The 20,882-nt window shown below is 43.2% G+C and overlaps 1 protein-coding gene across 2 annotated transcripts in view; it reads right to left on the bottom strand.

The window, feature by feature from the left end:
- Positions 1-2,660: 2,660 nt before the first annotated feature.
- LOC124089500 (sterol 26-hydroxylase, mitochondrial) overlaps positions 2,661-20,882 on the bottom strand; it is a 35,255-nt gene continuing 17,033 nt past the window's right edge. For both annotated transcript variants that reach the window (XM_046439563.2, XM_058577572.1), the window contains 8 exons: positions 7,886-8,076; positions 5,144-5,343; positions 4,819-5,016; positions 4,497-4,669; positions 3,768-3,934; positions 3,491-3,569; positions 3,193-3,405; positions 2,661-3,038 (listed from right to left, as the gene is read on the bottom strand). In XM_046439563.2, coding sequence (XP_046295519.1) covers positions 2,919-3,038; positions 3,193-3,405; positions 3,491-3,569; positions 3,768-3,934; positions 4,497-4,669; positions 4,819-5,016; positions 5,144-5,343; positions 7,886-8,076 — 1,341 coding nt within the window. In that variant the 3' untranslated portion in view covers positions 2,661-2,918. The remainder of the gene's footprint in view (positions 3,039-3,192; positions 3,406-3,490; positions 3,570-3,767; positions 3,935-4,496; positions 4,670-4,818; positions 5,017-5,143; positions 5,344-7,885; positions 8,077-20,882) is intronic.

Below are 20,882 nucleotides of genomic sequence, written 5' to 3'. Positions count from 1 at the left end.
ATTTTCCTTAACCATTCTTCCACCGGTAGACATTTAGGTCAGCGCTGTCTCTCTGCTATTGTGAACAAAGCAGCAACATGGGAGTGCAAATGTCACTTCAATATGCTGGCTTCATTTCCTTTGACTATATATCAAGTATATATTCTGAAATTGCTAGATCATATGGTAGCTTTTTTTTAATTTTTTGAAGAATCTTCATATTGTGTTCTGTAATGGCGGGACCTTCATGGATTTTGATGTGAGATTAGTCCAATTATGAGATCATGAGATCATTAATCAAGTTCGAGATCATGAGCACAGAAATGCTCTTGCACAGTTGTTACAAAACCCCAATCCCAGTTCACATCACACATGTGTCTCCCACCAAGCGCCAGCAGTTGGAGGTTCACGTGGCTTCAGCAGCTGGGCCCTGCTGGTTTCAAGGAGCAACACACTGGGGAAGGCAGAAGTCTCCTCTGGTTGACTTTGTAACAGAGATCCTAGCACCCTTTGATCCAAGACTCCATCCTCTGAATTTATAAAGAGCCCTCACAGGTGATCCCACTGCCCCAGTAAAGTCAAGGGCCATGTCCTTGTGATCAGAAATCCCTCCCAATCTCCTCTAGGTTTCTCTACTCAATGTGAAAAGTGCTGTGTTCCTCCCTCCTCCTCTCCTTCTTCCTCCTATTCCAGTCTCTTCTCATTTAACAAATATTATTTATTTATTTATTTATTTTTGTACTGGGGCACTTAAACCACTGAACCACATCCCTGGCACTTTTTATTTTTCATATTGAGACAGGATTTGGCAACATGAAATTGCTTAGGGCCTTGCCAAATTGCTGAGGCTGGCCTGGAACTTGTGAGCCTCCTGTCTCTGCCTCTCAAGCTGCCAAGATTACTGGCACCAGGGTCAACCAACCTTATTCAACACCTCTTAGATTCTGGACAGTTAGACTGGATCCAAACTGAAAGGAGGTGATTTGTGCCCTTCAGGGAGTTCACAGCTGTCCAGGAAGACAGTTCGGTCTACAGTGAGGTGGACATGTTGGTGCGCAGGAATCACCTAGAGGGGTCAAGGAGGGCTCTGCAGTAGCCAGGACATTTGATCCAAGGAAGAGCAAATTCCCTAGGGCAACGTGACAGTTGATGAAGAGGCGATTGTGCCAAGAGAAGGGACATTAAGTACATGCCCTAGGAGGACATGACAATTGGTGAAGAGTGTGTTTTGCCAAGAGAGGGGACAGTAAGTACAAAGTTGTGAGCCAGTAGAGAGCATAATGTGCTCTGGAAGATGCAAGAAGTCAAGCTCAGCTAGGGCAAGGGTGTCCTCAGTGGGGGTGGACAGTGCCTGAGCATGATGCGTCTTATAAGTCATAAGAAGAATTTTTTATTTGGTTTGATGACTGAGGGGAGCCACTGAAGGATTTGAATCAAGGTAATGACTGAATTTTTTAAATTTTTTCAAGCCAGGCACAGTGGCACGCACAGTGACTTGGGAGACTGAAACAGGAGGATCACAAGTCAAGGCCAGCCTCAGCAACATAGTGAGACTGTCTCAAAATAAAAAGGACTGAGGATATAGCTCAGTGGTAGAGGATTCCTGGATTCAATCTCCAGTACTAAAAAAATTAAAATACAATAAAACAGTTTTATCCCCAGAAGTGTAAGAAAATGAAGTTTCTTATGTTTTCTGACTCAGAAGAATGTACCACTGGGGCTGGGACTCGATGAGTTTCCAGGCCCATGGTGTGGTGTTCTTGATCTCAATACCAACCCCTGTTCTTACTAAAGAGGCTACAAATGTAAAAACTACAATCCCCAGCCTGCCTTGCAGCTGAGGTTCTAGGCAGTTGTATTGAGGGATTTGAAAGGTGAAAAATGAGGCCGAATAGTGTTCTTTTCCTGCTCTCAGGGGCAGTCAGGAGGCAAGCCAATCAGTATTGGTTCTTTGAGTACTGAGAGGCATGACAGTCAGGTCTATGACAAGGTGGTTGTGCTTGGGGACAGCCGCCCCCTTTATTTTAACTAAGGCGATGCACAGTTGTAGCAACAGTTTCTTGACTATCATCCTCTTGATTGTGACTTTCAGCTCCATATCTATTAGAGGCCACTGCAGCCCAGCCTAGAGCTCCTCTAACAAATCGTGTGGAATTCTGTTGGCTCTCTCTCAGAATTTTCCTTAAAAATGGGTAGGGGAGGGTTCCTCCTCCTCCTCCTCCTCCTCCTCCTCCTCCTCCTTCTTCTTCTTCTTCTTCTTTCTCCTTCTCCTTCTCCTTCTTCTTCTTCTTTTGAGACAGGGTCTCACTCTGTGGCCCATGTTGGTCTTAAACTCCTTGGCTCAAGCCATCCTCCTGCCTCAGCCTCCTGAGTGCTGGGACCACAGGTGTGCACCACCACACCCAGCTGGTGGCTTCTATTATCTGCAGTGGGAGCAGGACCATAGAAGTGCTGCTCTCTAAGGCACCTGGAATCATTCCGCTGCTGCCGCCCTGCTGCAGCCCTCACTATGTGAAGCCAAGGCCTCTCTGTGAGGTCTGGGGAAACGCACAAGGGTCTCTGTCTCCAAGAAGTGGGCAGCAAGGCCTCCCATCATGATTCCTAAGTACAGAAAGGGTGTTCCCCAAACAGAAAAGGGTTCAGATGCTGAGTGGTCCAAAAGAAAAACAGACTCCAAAGAATTAGAAGTCCTTTTAGTTTATATTGTACCAAGAATAGCAATGCAGTAAGAGATGGCCTTTCATCTGAGAGAGGGTTGCTCACAATGATATAGATGTGTCAAAAGCTCCAGGTTCTGTGGGAAGGTGCTGAGTTCTTCCAGCCTGTTGAGTTGGACAGTGCCCTTCCTTTCCTCCTCATCTAAGACCTGGCAGTGTGCGAGGGCTACTATGCCAGAAACAAGGCCTCTGGGACCAGCCCCAGAAAGGTGAGTGCCCAGCTCAGCACTGTCTCTGCAGGAAACGCAGGCCCACCTTCTGACTGGGAACCAGGACAATGCGGGACACAGGCTTCACTTCCCCAGTCTCAGGGGCCAGGACCACCTCATAGTGCTGCATCAGCTGACAGAGAAAGAGCACAGGTAGGACTGGAGCCTTGATCTCTATCCACTGCCCCCCTCTGCAGACGCTGACTCTGAACCTCCCTGGCTCTCCTCCCCCTCAGACTCCCTCACCCTTCCCTGGCCCACACGAGCTCCCAATTGTCCCAGCTCACCCTCGCCAGCAGCAGCTGCATCTCCAGCTCGGCAATCCTGCGGCCCAGGCAGGCCCGGACCCCATAGCCAAATGGCACAGAGCCAAATGGGTGTTGGTTTCCACGAATGGCAGGCTCCCTCTTCCTCAGCCAGCGGTAAGGCTGGAAGCTCTCAGGCTCAGAGAAGGAGCTGGGGTCCCGGGACACCACATAGTGGCAGAACACAAACTGGGTCTACGAGGGAGGAATGGACAACGTGACTCCCTCAGCAAAGGGCTCTGGGCACTCCTGGCTACTTGGGCACTCTGGGCCCACTCACATTCTTGGGGAAGAGGAAGCCATCAACTTCAATTTCCTGATCCACGATCCGGGAGTTTGTGGGGACCACAGGGTAGAGGCTGCAAGGAACAGAATGCCGGGGGTCTGCCAAGGAGGGACAGAGTGGCCACTCCTTCCTCGCCTTTTGGTGCCTTAGCCCCTCTTCCCATGTCACCCCTGTTCCTGGCCCTGGCCCACCAGCAGCCTCCACTTCCCATTCCTGTCTCTCACGCTTTCCCCCACACAAAGACCTTGAGCTTGTGGGAATCACATCCTACCGCAGAGTCTCCTTAATCACAGCTTTGAGCAGGGGCATGCGAGCAAAGTCCTTGTGCTGGGGCACCTGCCCACTGGGCACCACACCCACCACTTCCTTGTGCAAGGCCGCTTGGATCTCTGGGTTCCTTGAAAGGTGGTACAGAGTCCACGTCAGCGTGTTGGATGTCTAGAGGGTAGAATGGGAGATAAAGTGAAAGGGGATTTCTAGAGAAGTACCCAGCGAGGCGAGGCGAGGGTTTACACAGTGGGAGCATGCAAAATGTGAGAGAAAGTTAATTTGCTACAAACATAGCAGAAAAACAGATGAGGGTTCATCACCTTGATGCTAAATGTGAGTGGAATAAGGACTGATACAATGAAGAATTGCACCTTACAGGTGACTGTAGCAAGGAGAAGCCCCATGTGACAAAGGGGCTCAAAAGGAATCTGCTAGAGACAAAGGTGCCCATGGACAAGCAGTAAAAGAGAGTTGGAATAGGTGTGTGATGACCCTCCCAAGCTATCAGAGAGCAAAGAGCCCCCAGAGGTGATGGGATCCCTCTTACAAAAGGACTGGCCCTTTTGCCTCAGCTGGACTAGATGACTTTTTTCCTTTCGCAGTCGCATCCATGTTATAGAAACAGCAGCTACATGAGGGATCAAGGTCAGCATCAGACAGAGGGTAGTGGGGGATTTGTTCAGATGGGAGCTGAGAGTCCTGGGTCTCCTTGTCAGCCCGGCTCACGCACCGTGTCCACTCCAGCGAGGAGCAGCTCAGGCAGGCTGCCTAGAGCGTTCTGAGGACTGAGCAGTCCACCGGTCAGCAGGAAGTGCAGGTAGCCAGATACCTGGACCCCATCTGGCCCCCCAGCCTGTAGCTGGGCCTCCACTTCCTTGACTTTCTGATCAATCAACTTCTTCCCTGCAGGGACAATGGAGAACAACAGAGGATGGGTCAAACCATTCCAATGGTTGGTGACATGAGGGAGATAGTCCTGGGAGAGATTTGGAGATGCACAGGCCTGAGAGCCAACCAACTTTCTTCCCTGGCCCCGGTCTGGGAGTCCTCACCAAAGGAGAAGATGGTGTCCCAGCCAGCCAGGTACCGCCTCCAGAAGGGCAGCAGGGGACGGGTCCACTTGGGGAGGAAGGTTGAATAGACTGAATTCTGGAACATGAGCCCCACAGAGCTGATGAAGGTCGCAGTGTCCTTGGGGATAGAGGGCTCCAGGCAGCCCACCCGTTTCTCAAACAGGATGTAGCAAATAGCTGGGAAGAACAGAAGCCATTAGAGGACACAGAGCCAGGAGACACAAAACCCAGGGGAAATGAAGAGGAGGAGCACAGCCTTCCGTTGCCCCCTTCCCACTCTGAACCCCTGTCCCAGCAAGGGTACCTTCCAAGGCAAAGTGGTAGAAGAGGTGAGCCATGTCGGGCACCTGATCCCCTGAGGCACTGTCAGCTCTCACCTGGTCCAGTCGAGCCATAAAGTCATTTATCACCTCATTTAAAGAATCTGTGTAGAGTGCAGCCTCTGCTGGCTTCAGCATCCGCTGGTTCAGAGCCTGGCGCAGCTGGTACCAATGCTCTCCTTGCCTGTGGGACACAGAGTCAGCACAGATGTAATCCTGACAGGGATTTGGTTAAATGCTATCTTCCCACCCAAGGCCTCCACAGAACTGAGGGAAATCTGGCTCCTGGAATTTAGAATTACACAATCACCAAGCTTTCAATGACAGAATCACTACTGCACAGTTTAAGTGGGTAAGGTGGACATCTATAACCAAACTTCTAGAACCAAATCACAGATCTGAGGATTACCTTAGGCAGGTGACTCAACTCCAGTGTGCCCCAGCTTTTCCATCTATGAACTGGGGATAATAATAATGCCTATCATCGTAGGGGGGTTGTGCAGATCATTAAAGTGCTTAGGTCAGTTCCCAGCATGTGGTGAATGCGTAATGAATATTGCCAATGAGTGTCTTTTTCCTGAATCTACTATATTTGAAACAAGGGGAGCTGCAGATGTCCCATCCTGAGGAATAAAATTGGAGCAATGTTTCTAGGATGCTCAGATTCTGGACCTGTATGCTCTGCTTGGCTCAGAGTATCAAGAGGACAGCAGGACAGCCCTTGAGCCACAGTTATTCAGTAGACGGTCAGGCCCCCACTCTGGTTAGCAGGGATGCTCAGATGGGTGGGAACGTGCTTTCTGCACGGAAGCTTCATTTTCAGGGCTGTCTCATCCGCAGCTAGCCCAAACCTGTTACTTTTCCTAAGCAAGCTGGGTGAGAGTCCCATTTTTTTCCAAAGCTAGTTTACAGAGCAATAAATGCAATATGGTCCAACTTTAAGAGCAAGAGAGGAGATCCTTACATATCCATATGTATATCTACATACTTCCAAGTAAAGAAAACACTCCAAATTGTCACTACTGATAGCTTAGGAAGATGGGATGGGAGTGAGGAGGAGACTTAGTATTTTGTTATACAATTTTTTACAGTAAGTATTAAGGAATAAAACACATTTTTTTATTTAAAAAATTATTTAAGTGAACCTTAACCCTCTTTCCCAGGAGCTTTCTTTACTGTGTTGGGAAAAAGCTAGAAAACGATAAAAGAAAAACCAGGTGGTGCACACCTGTGATCCCAGTGACTTGGGAGGCTGAGACAGAAGGATTATAAATTCGAGGCCAGACTGAGCAAATTAATGAGATACTCAGCAAGACCCTTTCTCAAAATAAAAGGGCTGGGTATATAGCTCAGTGGTAGAGCACCCCTGGGTTAAATCTCCAATGGCAAAAATAAATAAAATAATTAATTAATCAATACATTAATATATAAATAGAAATATTGCTAAAAATGTAATAAAACCAAAAAACCCATTTGTTGGAATTTAAGGTTGTAAGTACTCTTACAATAGTAAAATTCTCCCCATAGCAGAAATCAGATTTTCAGAATTTAAATGAGAGCATTTCTGTGATTGTTAAGCCACTTATTGAGAGAAAATGCTTCATAAAAAGAGATTTCAAAAATGTATATGCTCAAACAAAACAAAACAAACCCCAAGTATCTTAGGTTAGCAAAACAGCTCTTAAGCACATACAGGTGATGTATTTTGCTAAATATATTTAGCAAATTGGTTTCAGAGGAAAAAAATGTACTTAGATCACAAAGGGGTCTACTTGGTGCTCAACTGAATCAGAGGTAGCCTGGAATGATGAAAACCTGGGATCCAAATCTGGCCTCTGGATCAGATGTCAAGTTAAAGAGGTCTTTTTAAAGACCAGACATCTGCTACTCAGTTCCCAGAACTTGGAATAAAGGGCTCAGGAATGGTTGTTTTAGTTCTGAAACTGTCCGCCTATGAAGGAACCAGGAAAAAAAAAGAATAACACTCAATGGGACAGTGATTGTGTGACCATCAGGGATAGGTGAGATGACCCCGCTACCCGGTTTATTTTCTTTCCAAATAATTCCAGTTATTGAATTCCAGAACCAGAAAGATCTTATTCCACCATGGTTACTAGTGTCACCTTCTGGCATGTGATGTAAAACCTCTCTGGGCCTCAGTTTTTTCATCTAAAATTACACCCCACTCATGGGTTTGTTGTGAACATAAAAAGAAACAATGGATGTAAAGAGACCAGCCTGGTGTCTGCCATGTCACAAATATACCATTGTAGCAGTGTGATCATCTCACACAGGGATCAACTTTCATCCCTTGAGAAGCAACTAAAACATGGTTGTCAAGTTGATTATAAATGGGGAAAACCATCCACTGTTTTTGAAATTCTGTTAACATACTATAGCAAAAAGAAGGCTGTAATATTCCCAGTTATAACCTGTGGCACCGGGAATGGCTCATCACCAATGAGCCCCATTTATCTACTTTGATTGGCATCTGAGTCAATATCATTCTCAGATTCACTTGTCTAAAGTCACACAATGTATTAAAGGAAAAGCCAATGAATGGCTCTGGGCTTTAGCCCATCCCAACAACTGCTCCATACTGCATATCAGGTTCAGAGGATGCAGAGATGCCGCTCTGCCCTTCACCCCATTGGCTGCCCTGTGTCCACTCTCTTTTGACCTGGTCCTGTGAGGCCCTGTTCCAGTCCCTTCAGGCCCCAGCTCACGTGGTGAAGGGCCCATACGTCAGGCCCTGATGGTCCCGGTGCTCCTTCCACAGCTCCATGTGGTCCCTTACGGGGTACTTGCCCTCCTGCCGCATCACTTGCTCTATGAGTGGCGCGCTGGCCAGGTTCACCAAGGTCTGAGACCCAAGGCTGGATAACCACAGCGGACCATACTTGGCCTTGTTCATCACCTGTGGGAGTCAACCAAGACTGAATAACCGAGGTCTGACCAGGCAGGGTTTCTGGGGCAGGAGATGGGGCGTGGCGCACTAGTGAGTGCAGTGTGTAAGAGGCAGGCAGAGGGAGGGCTGGTGGTTCTGGGAGCGTAATTCTGGAGAAAATGACCACACAAGGAGCAAGGCTATTGAGAGCAAGGTGTATCTGGTGGAACTGGAGGAATAAGGTCCTTGAAGTAATGAAAATATATGGGAAAGGGGGATGTTGAAGTTTAGATATTTGGGACACAGCATTTTAGGAAAACTGACCCCTTTAGTGAGTGAGGTAGAAAGCCTATGGTTCCTTCTTAGCATTTAAATCTACTGCAGCTTGTAGCTCTGTGACAAATAAAAATGTCTTGTGCAATCGACAAGAAAAAAAGGAACGTTACAAGATGAGAAATTCCAAGAAACTGGATGAGAAAGGCATGAAGTAAACTATGTAGTGTGTATTTTTTAAACAAAAACATTTATTGTTTGTATTACATAACTCCCAAATATTTTACCTTCAGGTCTTAAGGACTGGGGATGTAGCTCAGTGGTAGAGCACTTGCCCAGAGTACACAAAGCCCTGGGTTTGATCCCAAGCACGAAACAAAACCAAAAAACTATCCAGAATTTCTAAAGCACTTGGTAACTAATACTGATCACATCTATGAAACTGACATTGCCACAATGTACTTATAGTTGCTGAGAATGAGACAGAAAGAAGCACATTTTGGTATTTGGAGTGGTGGTGAAACAAACAGAATCCACAAATCTGAAACAAAAATTTACTAAGTCATAGCCACAGACTGAGAGAAAAAGAAACACAGGGGTTTGCCAAGTACTTCCTCTTTCATAATCGTTATTGAAGACTTTTTTTGTTTTGATTTGGCTTTTTGTTTTTTTTTTTTTTGTGTGGGTTTGTTTGTTTTTAAGAGAATCAGAGTCTGTTGCAGTACACAAATAAGGCCTAAGGGCTTCTATAAAGAGACACTGAAGTTGTGGAGATCTATCATTCAGATTATAGAAGGAAACGTGACCCAAATTATAGTGAGAAAAATGCCAGTCTTTACTGGCTTTCACTATTGGCCAATATTGTTTATGTTGCATGGTCCTAGGACCATAATTACTCTTGATATATCACCCACTTGCTCGGAATCCATCCTGAACTAATAAAGGCTGATTCTGCCCATTCCCAAGAAGACAGTCGTGACAACTGAAGGACTACCTACAGGAGGATGGGGGTGGAGTGCAAAGAATATTCTCAGTGTACATCATGTTATATTGTTTTGAGTGTGACTATATTACCTATGAGAATATATTACCTGTCAAATTTATTTTAACCTAAAAGAAAACAAAACAATGTTTTCTGAAACAGCAATACACCCAGCATTGATCTGATAATTTCAGAAAGCAGGAAAACCTTGTTGAACCTCTGAACTCACATATAAACTTCTTAGATCTATAAGTAGACCCTAGCCATATTTATATTCTAATAAATGAGTTTTGTTTTATTTGTCTTAATATTTCCATTTAAGAATATTACTCAGCCTTAAAGAAGAATGAAATTATGGCATTTGTCAGTAAATGGATGGAACTGGAGAATATCATGCTAAGCCAATCCCAAAGAACCAAAGGCTGAATGTTTTCTCTGATATGTGGATGCTAATACACAATAAGAATGGGGGACTTAGGGAAGAATAAAGGTACTTGGGATTAGGCAGAGGGGAGTGAAGGGAGGGAAGGGGATTTGGAGTGAGGAAGGAGAATAGAATGAATCAGACATTATGCTACGTGCATATATGTGCATATATGTGTAACTCTACATCATGTACAACCAGAAGAATGAGAAGTTATTCTCCATTTATGTATGATGTGCATTCTACTGTCATGTATAACTAATTAGGACAAATAAAAAAATAGATGAGCAAAAGGAAGTCTAGTATAATGGAAGAAGGAGAATTGGGAGGGGAAGGAGGACAGGAGGGAAAAAGGACAGAAAAAGGAGGGGAACATGAACTGCAATTGAATTCCATGTATTATGAGTTAATTGGAATGAACCCAATCACTATGTATAACTATAAAGCTCTAATGAATACATTAAAAAATAAAATTTCCACTTAAAAATGTTTTACATACATATCTATTTTTTTCTATTAAATTCCTTAGGAGACTTATGCTAAAAGTAGGCTTAATTTGTGTTCTAGTTTGGTTTAAGACATTAATAATAATAATTGCACCTATTTCTATGAAGCTGACCATAAACCAGACACTGTTCCAAGAACCTTACTTAAATTAGCGCATTAATCCTCACCACAGTTACATGAGTTGGGTTTAATATTACCGCAATCTGCAGATAAGCAAACTGAGGCCCAAAGAAGTTGCTCAAGCTCACTTACCAGTAAGTGGAAGTCGGGGTTCAAATTCGGACCACCTGGCTGGAGGCCACACTCTTAACCACTTACTCCACTGGTCCCTGAGAAAACTGACTGTGTCCTACTGAATGGAAACAAACTTAAACCCTTTAAAGACACCTGCAATTTTGAAACCACAGTGACCATGCAATATCCATGTTCCTCCCTCGGGCCGCTGTTCACCTTTGGGACTGGATAAGTCTGTTCTGGGAAGCTCCTGTACCCGGTAGGCTGTTTTGCAGCATCCCTGGCCTCTTTATAGTAGTAGCTTCCAAGTTGCAACAACCAACCAAAAATGTCTCTAGACATTGTCAAAATACCAATTCACCTAAATTTGAGAACCTTTACAGCAAACCCAACCTCTTAAAATGTCTCTTATTTTTTTTTTAATTTTAGAGGACCCTTTTTAGAAAATAATAGGCCTTTTTGAAGAAATCTTTCTCTCAAATTTTGGTTTCTTTTCCTTCAACATTTAAGTAAAATGACATTTAATATTTTTATAAAAATGTGAACAGTGGTGATCTCAGCAGTGGCAAAGAGCAGTTTGTAAATCAGTAGATAAATTTATTTTCTTCTTTATACTGTGGTTTGTTTTTCAAATTTTCTATCACGATCTGAGAATCAGGGGAAAAAAAAGTCACATTTAAAAAGACTGGATAAAGACTCATTTTCTTGGGTACTAGCTTCTTCCCTGGGATCCATGGTCTCTGTGACCACTTATTGGCTGTCAGTGTGGAGATTTCTAGGACGTTTGTCCCTTTGTCCAGGCCATGCCTTCTTCCTTCTTCCTTCATATTTCTCTTCTCAGTTTACTGGTGGAACTTACCAAGGATCAACTTATGCAAGAGGTTATTTTAGAAAGACACTGGGATACTCGATGAGAGATTTGTTCTGTGCCTGCCATTAGGTGGTAACCTGAGCCAGTTAAAAAGCCCAAGTTTCAGGTCTGGGCTTGTGGCTCACCGGAAGAGTTCTTGCCTAGCATGTTGGAGGCCCTGGGTTCGATCCTCAGCACCACATAAAAATAAACAAAATAAAAAAAACTATTGTGCCCAAGCTTCTCCGTAGAATGGAGATCCACTTTTAGGATGAATGAGAGAACTGGCCCTGACCTGGTGAAACCCGGGGAGTGAGTGCTGAATTCATTCAACATTTACTTATTAAACTCCCAATTTGTTTCTTCTATTCCATTTGAGGGGACAAGGACACAGCACATAACAGAAAAGACCTAGCTTTAGAGAGTTTCCAATCTTGGTGCATGTTGGATAGGTGAGAATTTGACTACATATGCTCCCAAATGATTTTCTAATGATTTTTGTGGGTGTCTTGTCCCTTCAACTAGATTGAAAATCCTAGAGGGCAGAAACCACGTCATATTTCTTTATTTCCTCCCATATTGTTTGACTCCAAAATGTTAGATATTATAGATACTTAATAAATACTTAGATACAATAGATAGATAAAACAGATGCAAAAATATTTAGTAGTTGTCAGTAAACCAGGGTGGGGGCAGGGTGGGGGAGGGACCAAGTTGCAGACAATACAAAGAATAGGCAAGACAGATAGACCCTGAGTTGGGAAAGACAATGAATGCCAGGACCCTGGTAACAATGGCTCTTCCAGGATGGGCATTTGTTTTGAAAACCTGGAAGAATAATCTGGAAGGGAAATTAAGAAAATAATTCCCAGGTTGGGGTTGTGGCTCAGCAGTAGAGCGCTTGTCTAGCGTGTTCGATGCCCTGGGTTTGATTCTCAGCACCACATAAAAATAAATGAATAAAACAAAGGTATTGTGTCCAGCTACAACTAAAAAATAAATATTTTTTTTAAAAAAGAAAACAATTCCCTTTATAATAGTCTCTCTTTTTTTTTTAACCTGTCCGAGATTTTATTAGCAGGACCGTAGTGGTCAGTCGCAGAAGAGAAGGGGGTTGAGAGAGAGAGAGAGAGAGAGAAGAAAGAGGGGGAGAGAGAGGAGAGGGGGAAGAAAGAGAGAGGAGGGGGGGAGAGAGAGAGGGGAGAGTAAGAGAGAGAGTGAGAGCAAGAGAGTAAGAGGGGTAGAGTATAATAAGAGAGTATAATAGTCTCTTTAGAGACGAAATATTTGTAACCCCTCAAAATTTTTATTTTGAAAGTCTAACCTCCAGTTAGAGATGGGGCCTCTAAAAAAGTCACTGTGGTTAGGTGAGGTCATAAAGACAGGGCCCCTGATCTGATAGGATTAACGCCCAGAAAGCTTGCACCCTCTCTATTCACAAGCACTGAGGAAAGATCATGGGAGCAGCTGTGTGCAAGCCTAGAAGAACCATCTCACTCAGGAACCAACAATGTTGGCACTCTGATCTCTACTTCTAGCCCTCAGAACTGGGAGAAAAAGAATTTTTTTTTTTTTTTTGAGCTGGGATTGAACCCAGGCTTCACACATGCCTCACAAATGCTCTACCACTGAGTCACTTCCCCAGTGACAAAATTAATTTCTGTTATTTAAACCATCCTGTCCATGGTATTTTGTTATGACAGCCCAGGCAGATAAATTCATAGTGTTAACCCAAATAATAATCAGAGAGAGATCCCCAAAGAATAATAACTATTTGGGAACAGCACAGCCTTGTGATGGGGCTGCACATAGTTTACTCTGTACTCAAAGAGATTGAGGAAAGAGTGAATGTTTAGGTGTGAAATAGGGAGGACTGCATAAGATATTGTCAAATAATTATCCTGACTACAAAAACAAATAAAGTGTCATCAGCCCAAGAGTAAACAGACAGTTGTTGGGCAGATGTTCTTACAGAAGTATTCTTTTTGTATACGGTTGCAATGGCAGCATAGTTCTGGAGACTCTTTCATGACTAGCTCTTGTTATCCAGGCAAACATACATGAGATCCCCTCCATGTATTTTGCATTTATTTATTTTGGTCAGGGTTTGACAAAAGTGACACCATTTTGATTCTGACAACTTTGACAACAGCAAATACTTAGGAATAAATTTAGCCAGTGAAGTAAAACATTTATACACTGATAACTATAAAAGAAAGAACTGGGAGACTTAATACTGTTAAGATGACAGGGCTCTCCAAAGCTATCTAGAGATTCAGTGTAAAGCCCATACAATTCCAATGACCTTTCTGCAGAAATGGAAAAAGCTGGTCCTCAAATTCATATGGAACTGCAAGGATCCCTGAATAGCCAAAGTCATATTGAAAAAGAAAGCAAAGTTGGAATGCCCACACATTCTGATTTCAAATTTTACTACAAAACTACAGTAACCAGAACAGTATGGTAGGGGCTGGATTGTAGCATGTGTGAGGCACTGGGTTCAATTCTCAGCACTGCATATAAATAAATGAATAAAATAAAGGTTCATCACATCTAAAAAGATATTTAAAAAAAAAAAACAGCATGGTACTGGCATAAGGATAGACATAGAGACCAGTGGAATACAATTCAGAGTCCAGAAATAAACCCAAACATTTCTAGCCAATTAATTTGCAACAAGAAAGCCAACACAATTCAATGAGGAAAGAAAAGTCTCTTTCACTGGTGGCACTGAGAAAACAGTTTAACCAAACACAAAAGAATGAAGTCGGAAACCTTCCTCACACCACATGTAAAAATTAACTCTAAATGGATTGATCAACAATCTAAATATGGGGCTGGGGTTGTGGCTCAGTGGTAGAGTGCTTGACTAGCATGTATGAGGCACAGGGTTTGATTCTCAGCACGGCAGATAAATAAATATAGAAAAGGTCCATTGACAACTAAAAGAAAAAATAAATAAATAAATCCAGCAGGCATTAAAAAAAAAAGACATAACCTAAATAGAAGATCTGAAATTATAAAATTCTTTGAATAAAACATAGGAATAAATCTTTTATTTTTATTTTTTTTCAGATGTTGATAGACCTTTATATGTGGTAATATGATAGACCATGTATTTATATGCGGTGCTGAAAATCGAACCCAGTGCCTCAGACATGCTAGGTAAGTGTTCTACCACTGAGCCATAACTCCAGCCCCAGGAATAAATCTTTATGACCTTGAATTTGACAATGGATTCTTAAACTTGATACTAAGGGCATGAGCAATAAAAGGAGAAAAAAATAAATAAATAGGACTTCATAAACATTAAAACTCTGGCTGGGCGTGGTGGTGCACACCTATAATCCTAGCGACTCCAGAGGCTGAGACAGAAGGATTGCAATTTCAAAATCAGCTTCAGCAACTTAACGAGACCTTAAGCAATTCAGCGAGACTCCATCTCTAAATAAAATATTAAAAAGGATTTGGGGGCTGGGGCTGGGGCTGGGGCTCAGTGGTAGCGCACGTGCCTAGTATGTGTGAGGCACTGGGTTCAATTCTCAGCACCACGTATTAAAAAAATAAAGATCTATCAGCAACTAAAAAATATTTAAAAAAAAAAAAAGTTTGGGATGTGGTTCAATGGTTAAATATCCCTGGGGACTGAAAAAAAAAATTAAAACACTGGTACATCAAAGGACATTTTTGAGAATGTAAAAATACAACCTATAGGAGGGGAGAAAATATTTGCAAATTATATTTCTGGTAAGGGTTTAATATCCAGAATATATAAAGAATAATTATAACTGAACAACAAGAAGACAAACAACCCAGTATTAAAATAGGACTTGAATAGACATTTCTCTAGCAACGATATACAAATAGCCAAAAAGACCAAGTGCAGTGGTACATGCCTATAATCCCAGCAATTCAGGAAGCTGAGGCAGTGTAACAGATTCAAAACCATCCTGGGTGATTTAGCAAGATCCTATCTCAAAATAAAAAGGGAAAGGGATGTGGCTCAGTGGCAAAGCACCCTAGGTTCAATCCCCAGTACCTCCCCACAAATCCTCTTGCCCCAACCTCTTTGAAGATACCTAGTTTACTGTGGCGTGAGTATTTCTACTGCAGCACTCTGCTCTTCCTAGATGAATATCACTCTTCTTTGAAAAACTGGATTTTTTAAAAACATGGACATGGTATGCTTTTCTAAGTATTGAAAAAGTTGTGGTTGCACAACATTGAAAATACATTAAATGCTACTTAACTGTACACTTTAAAAGGGTCAACTGTTGCTAAATGTGGCACATGCCTGTAATCCCAGAAACTCCGGAGGCTAAGGCAGGAGGATTGCATCAGCAATTCAGGGAAGACCTAAGCAACTTAGGAAAACCCTGTCTCAAAATAAAAAATAAAAAGGACTGGGAATGTAACTCAGTGGTAAAGCACTCCTGGGTTCAATTCCCAGTACCAATAAATAAATAAGTAAATAGTTGAATATAATGTGAGTTTCACTCCCAACATTTTTTAAGCCTAGAAGAATTTTTCAGAGTTTTGTTTGTTTGTTAATTTGTTTTTATTTTTGACACAGTCTTGCTGAAGTGGCCAGTCTGGCCTTAAACTCCTCCTGCCTCTGCCTCTTGAGTAGCTGGGATTACAGACATGTAATTTTTAATTTTTTTATATTTTTGCAGTATTTGGGATGGAACCCAGGACCTAGCACTACTAGGTTCAATGCCCAGCACTAGAAAAGGAGGGGGGGATGGCACCTGATCTGAGAGGATGCCAGGATGCCATTGTAATCCAGGCCACAGCCCAGGGCAGACTCCATTTCTGCTCTTTATCCTCTTGGTCAGGAGCCTTACGCCCTGCAGAACTCAGGTCAAACTTGGTAATTAATCCCAGATGGGTTAAAGAAACTACATAAGAAATGCAAAGGAACATTCTATTTGTACAATCTTCCAATGGGCAAGGACTTTGTAATACCACACCCAGATTCAAAGAACACAGTACAAAGATTGATCTGATGAGAGAAAATTATAAAAACATCAGCCCAAGAAAACATTCATGAGCCACATATTATTTTTGTCAATGTCAGACTGCATAGGTGACACTGTCCCACAAAATTATATTGCCTAGTGAGATAGTACCCATTGTGGTTTCTGTAAATACACTTTATGATATTCACAAAACCACAAAACTGCCTCATAATGAATTCTCAGAATGTACCCATGTGATTAGTGACTCAGGACTGTATATTTGCACTTTATATAAGAAAGGATTAATAACTTTCCTATATAAAGAGAGAGCTGAAATCCATGTGAAAATTAGAAAAACATGTTGTCAAAGTAGATATAAAAGTAAGAATAGTGAATTTTCAACAGAAGATATATGAGCTCAGTGGTACAGTACCCCTAGGTTCAATCCCTAGTATCAATCAATCAATAAATAGTCAGTTGTAGGTGATGTGAATTTCACACAAAGACATGTAGAATATGTATCACAAAGACAGAGCATTTCAACTATGATATTCGAAGGTTTATTTATTTATTGTACCAGGGATGGAGCCCAGGGTCACTCAACCATTGAGCCACATCCCCATCCCTTTTATATATTTTATTTAGAGGCATAGTCTCACTGAGTTACTTAGGTCTCACTAAGTTACTGAGGCTGTCTTTGAACTTGCAATCCTCCTGCCTCGGCCTCCCCCATGTCACTGGGATTACAGGCATGCATCACCATGTGCAGTTCTGCAGGTTTATTTTTAATGAGCATGCTCTCTCTCACACACTAAACTACTCCCTTTGTAACTTTTCTGAAGGAAGTATAGCCAGGGGCAGTGGTGCATGCTTGTAATCCCAGCTACTTGGGAAGCCAAAGCAAGACCATGGGTTCAAAGCTGGCCTGGGTGACATAGTGAGATCCATCTCAGAAAAGAAAAAAAAAATTCCTCCTAAGGAGGACATTTTGGCAGTGATACATATCAAAGTCACAAAGAAACTCCTTTACCACAATTTCATTTAGTAGTTTATTCTAAGGAAATAATCGAGAATTATTAATATTGAGTGACAGATGTATTTATCAAGCTTCAGACATATATGTCAACAACACATGGGAAGTGGGCAATGACTACTGTTAGCTAGACCATGGATGTGTTTATGTACTCATTTTACAAATGCTTATTAAGCACCTTCAAACACAGGCACTATGCTTTGTGCTGGGGGCTGGAATTATGGAAGATTAGAGTTTCTTCTTTTAGTTTCTTTATATTTTCTGATTTCTCTATAATAGGCATGGATTACTTCTGCAAGTTATTTCAAATAAGTCTAAATACATTTTCTCTTAAATGTGGTATAAAAGCACAAAATAGTCTGTACTCATATTTACATATTTTTTTAAAATAAGGATAATATTCTCCCCTAAAGTGTTGGGGATGGAACCCAGGCCCTCACATATGCTAGACAAGGGCTCTGTCACTGAGCAACACCCTCAACCAAGGGTAATTTTTATAGAAAACAACAAGTGCCTGTGTCATTACCATGTGTTTTTATCTCAGCTCAGTCATCCACAGCTGGCAGTATCAGTTAAAGGGTCAGGAAGTGCTTGGCATGAGATTTTTGTTCTAGTTCCAGCCCAGCACTACCAGCCTGCGTGACTTTTCCATGGCACCCTTGGGACTGTGCACCTGTCCTTATACACAGAGACTTGGACCCAGGCCTCCCTGAGTCTTGATGGTTGAAACCCTGCAATCCTCCTAGGACAGGAGAGAAGGGCCTGCAAGAAGCTTCAAGGATGCTTCTTGCTCCCCACTAGCCTCCCTATATCTCCTGGGAGACCACCATGACGCCTTGCCTCCTTCCTGGGTTCTGATGGAGATACAGGCTCTCTGCCCTGCCCGCCTCAGAAAAGAGCTACGGAATATAAAGCATTTGCCTGTGGTCTAGAAGGGGCTTCTTGGCAATGGAGTTACACTGCAATCATCTGCCCCTCTTTGTTATGGTGTTGTCCTTCTGGGTGTATAGGACAAGGATCTTGCAGAGCTGTAGTCTCTAGCTTCTTTTTGTTATCTGTGTAAATAATGAACTGTCTAAATCTCAAAGTGCTCATGGTATCTTTTTTGTGACCGCTTCAGGCTTTGGCTTGTCTGAACTTGACATATCTGGTGCCCAACGTGGGACCCATAAACTTATTATGTCCTTTTTGAAGACGTGAGCCAAGTTAAGAGATAAATTCCCAGGATCTAGTAGCACATGCTGTGGATAGGAGGGGTGAACAGTGAGATGGGCCAGGGTCCTCCTTCTCAGGGACTGCACAAGCCAGATTAGGAGACAGGACCCTGATGGTCCAGGAGGGAAGAGGAGTAGGGAATTTCCAACTTCCTACGCACTCTGTCAACACAGCCAAAAGGAGCATCAAATCAGCTTCATGATGGCACCTTAAGTTTGTTGAACAAACTGCCACTTCAAATCTGTGTCAATCTGCATTTGCTGGTAGACCTGCTCCCTCTGAGTTGCCTCTTCCCGGCCTGGGTCCCCAGAATTCCCTGAGCTTCCAGCCACTGCAGACCTCCTGGAGGGGCTGTGCAAAAGCCCTTTGGTCTCATTCTGTAAAAACAGTAAAGGGAACCCCAAAGGAAAAGCAAGTCTTTGAGTGACAGACCTGTGAGCCAATCCCACCTGTGCGCTTCTGCAAAAAGGTATGATCAATATTGAAATCCTTAATTGGGAGGCTTCAAGAAATGCTGGGAAGACACCTTTGGTGTGCCAAGTTTACACTGCATAATGATATCTTGTTAGCAAACAGAGGCTTCTTGCCAAGATTCAGGGCTTGCTTGCCAAGTCAGTGTTGTCTAAACAACGCTGGAGTCACGACACTGAATCTCTGGCAGTCAAAGAAAATTGCTGTGTTTTATCAACTAAAACAAAAGAAAGAAAGAACCCCCTAGTATGATCCTCAGACAGAAATTGTGCCTGCCAAAGGGGGCACACTGTCGGGGGAGCTGCCCACCTGCTCCTAACAGATTAACTACAGATTAAGTCTGTGGAGTTTTTGACCCTCTCTTTCCCCAAGGCTGAGGGAAGTGTCCTTTTGGAAAAAGGACAGCATAACCCAAGAAACCAACTAGCAAGGTAGGGGACAGAATCCTAGCAGGTAGTCACATATCCAGTTGCTGATGCGTTTAGTGACCAGAGGGGCTAGCAGTCCTTGACCATTGTCCCTGAGATGACCAATAAGTTGTGTTGGTGTCTAGAGTTCAAGAAAGAGGGTCTTATAAAGTCAGGAGGGGCATTCTGTGGTTTTGCACCCTTCTATGTCACTGGGAAAGTAAAACTGCTTTGCTGGGATCCATGGCTGTGACCACAGGTAGAATCCTCCCTGGCCATCAAAGGTAATCAGATCCTCAGAGATGCACTGAGGTCCCCTTTACACCTGGCCAGGAACACCTTAGCTGAGGAAGCGAGAGTGGAGGAGGAACAGGAGACTGGGCAGCGCTTGCTCCCGCCTCTTCCCTTAATTGTGAGGCTTCAAGAAATGCTGGGAAAACACCTAAGGAAGCAGTCCACCTGAGAGGAGTGTCCAGCACCTGGGGAGTCCCCTCGGATGTCAAGACAGAAACCATGACTTCCCTTTAAGGCCACTGTAATCTGACCTGGATTTGTAATAGAAAACACAAGGACTCGAATGCTCAGCTAGACTGACAAGTCTGTTCAAAGGGCACATTGGGGACAGTTGAATCTACATTAGATCCCAGAGATAGGCTCTGGAAAACACAGGACAAAATGAGTGCCCCTCAGGATAAGAAGAGTATTATGGGCTGAATTGTGTCCCTCCCCCAAATTCCTATGTTGATGTCCTAACTCCTCGTCCTTCCAAGTATGATCTTCCTTGGAGATAGGAACTTTATATAGAAGTAACCAGTAAAAATGTGATCCCTGGGGTGGGCCTTAACCCAGTATGACCAACACACTCACAAAAAGGGGAGATTTGGAGGCAGACACACGTGCATGCAGATAGCATGCCTTGGGAACAGGACAGACATCCGCAGACCCAGGAAAGAGGCTTGAAACAGACCCTCTGCTCTCAGCACTCACAAGGAACCAACCCTGCTAACACCTTGATTTTTGTCTTCCAGCTTCCAGAACTGGGAGACTACACACTTGTGTTGTTTAAGCCGCTTAGTTTGTGGTACTGTTAGGGCCACCTGAACAAATTAACAGAGAGAAAAGTGGCCAACTGAGGATCCAGACTTGTCTCAGTCTATTTGAGCTGCTATAAAATAAATCATAGCTTGGGTGTCTTATCAACAGCAGAAACTGGAAGTTCAAGTTCAAGGTGCCAGCAGATTCAGTGTCTGGTGAGGGCCGCCTTCCTGGTTCCTGGTTCTATCTTTTGGCTGTGTCTTCACATGGTGGAAGGGGTATGTTAGCTTTCTGGGCCTTTTATTAAAAAAAGGGCATTAATCCCATTCATGAGTGGTCTGCCCTTATTTACCTCACAAAGACCCATCTCCAAATATCATCACCTTGGGGTTAAGTTTCAACATATGAATTTTAGGGGGACACAAATATTGACTACAAGACTAT

The sequence above is a fragment of the Marmota monax genome, unplaced genomic scaffold (genome assembly GCF_021218885.2).
Source record: "Marmota monax isolate L192 unplaced genomic scaffold, Marmota_monax_Labrador192_F-V1.1 WCK01_AAM20220418_F8-fsc00041, whole genome shotgun sequence".
NCBI lineage: Eukaryota > Metazoa > Chordata > Mammalia > Rodentia > Sciuridae > Marmota > Marmota monax.
This window is presented reverse-complemented; position numbering and strand designations above follow the sequence as displayed.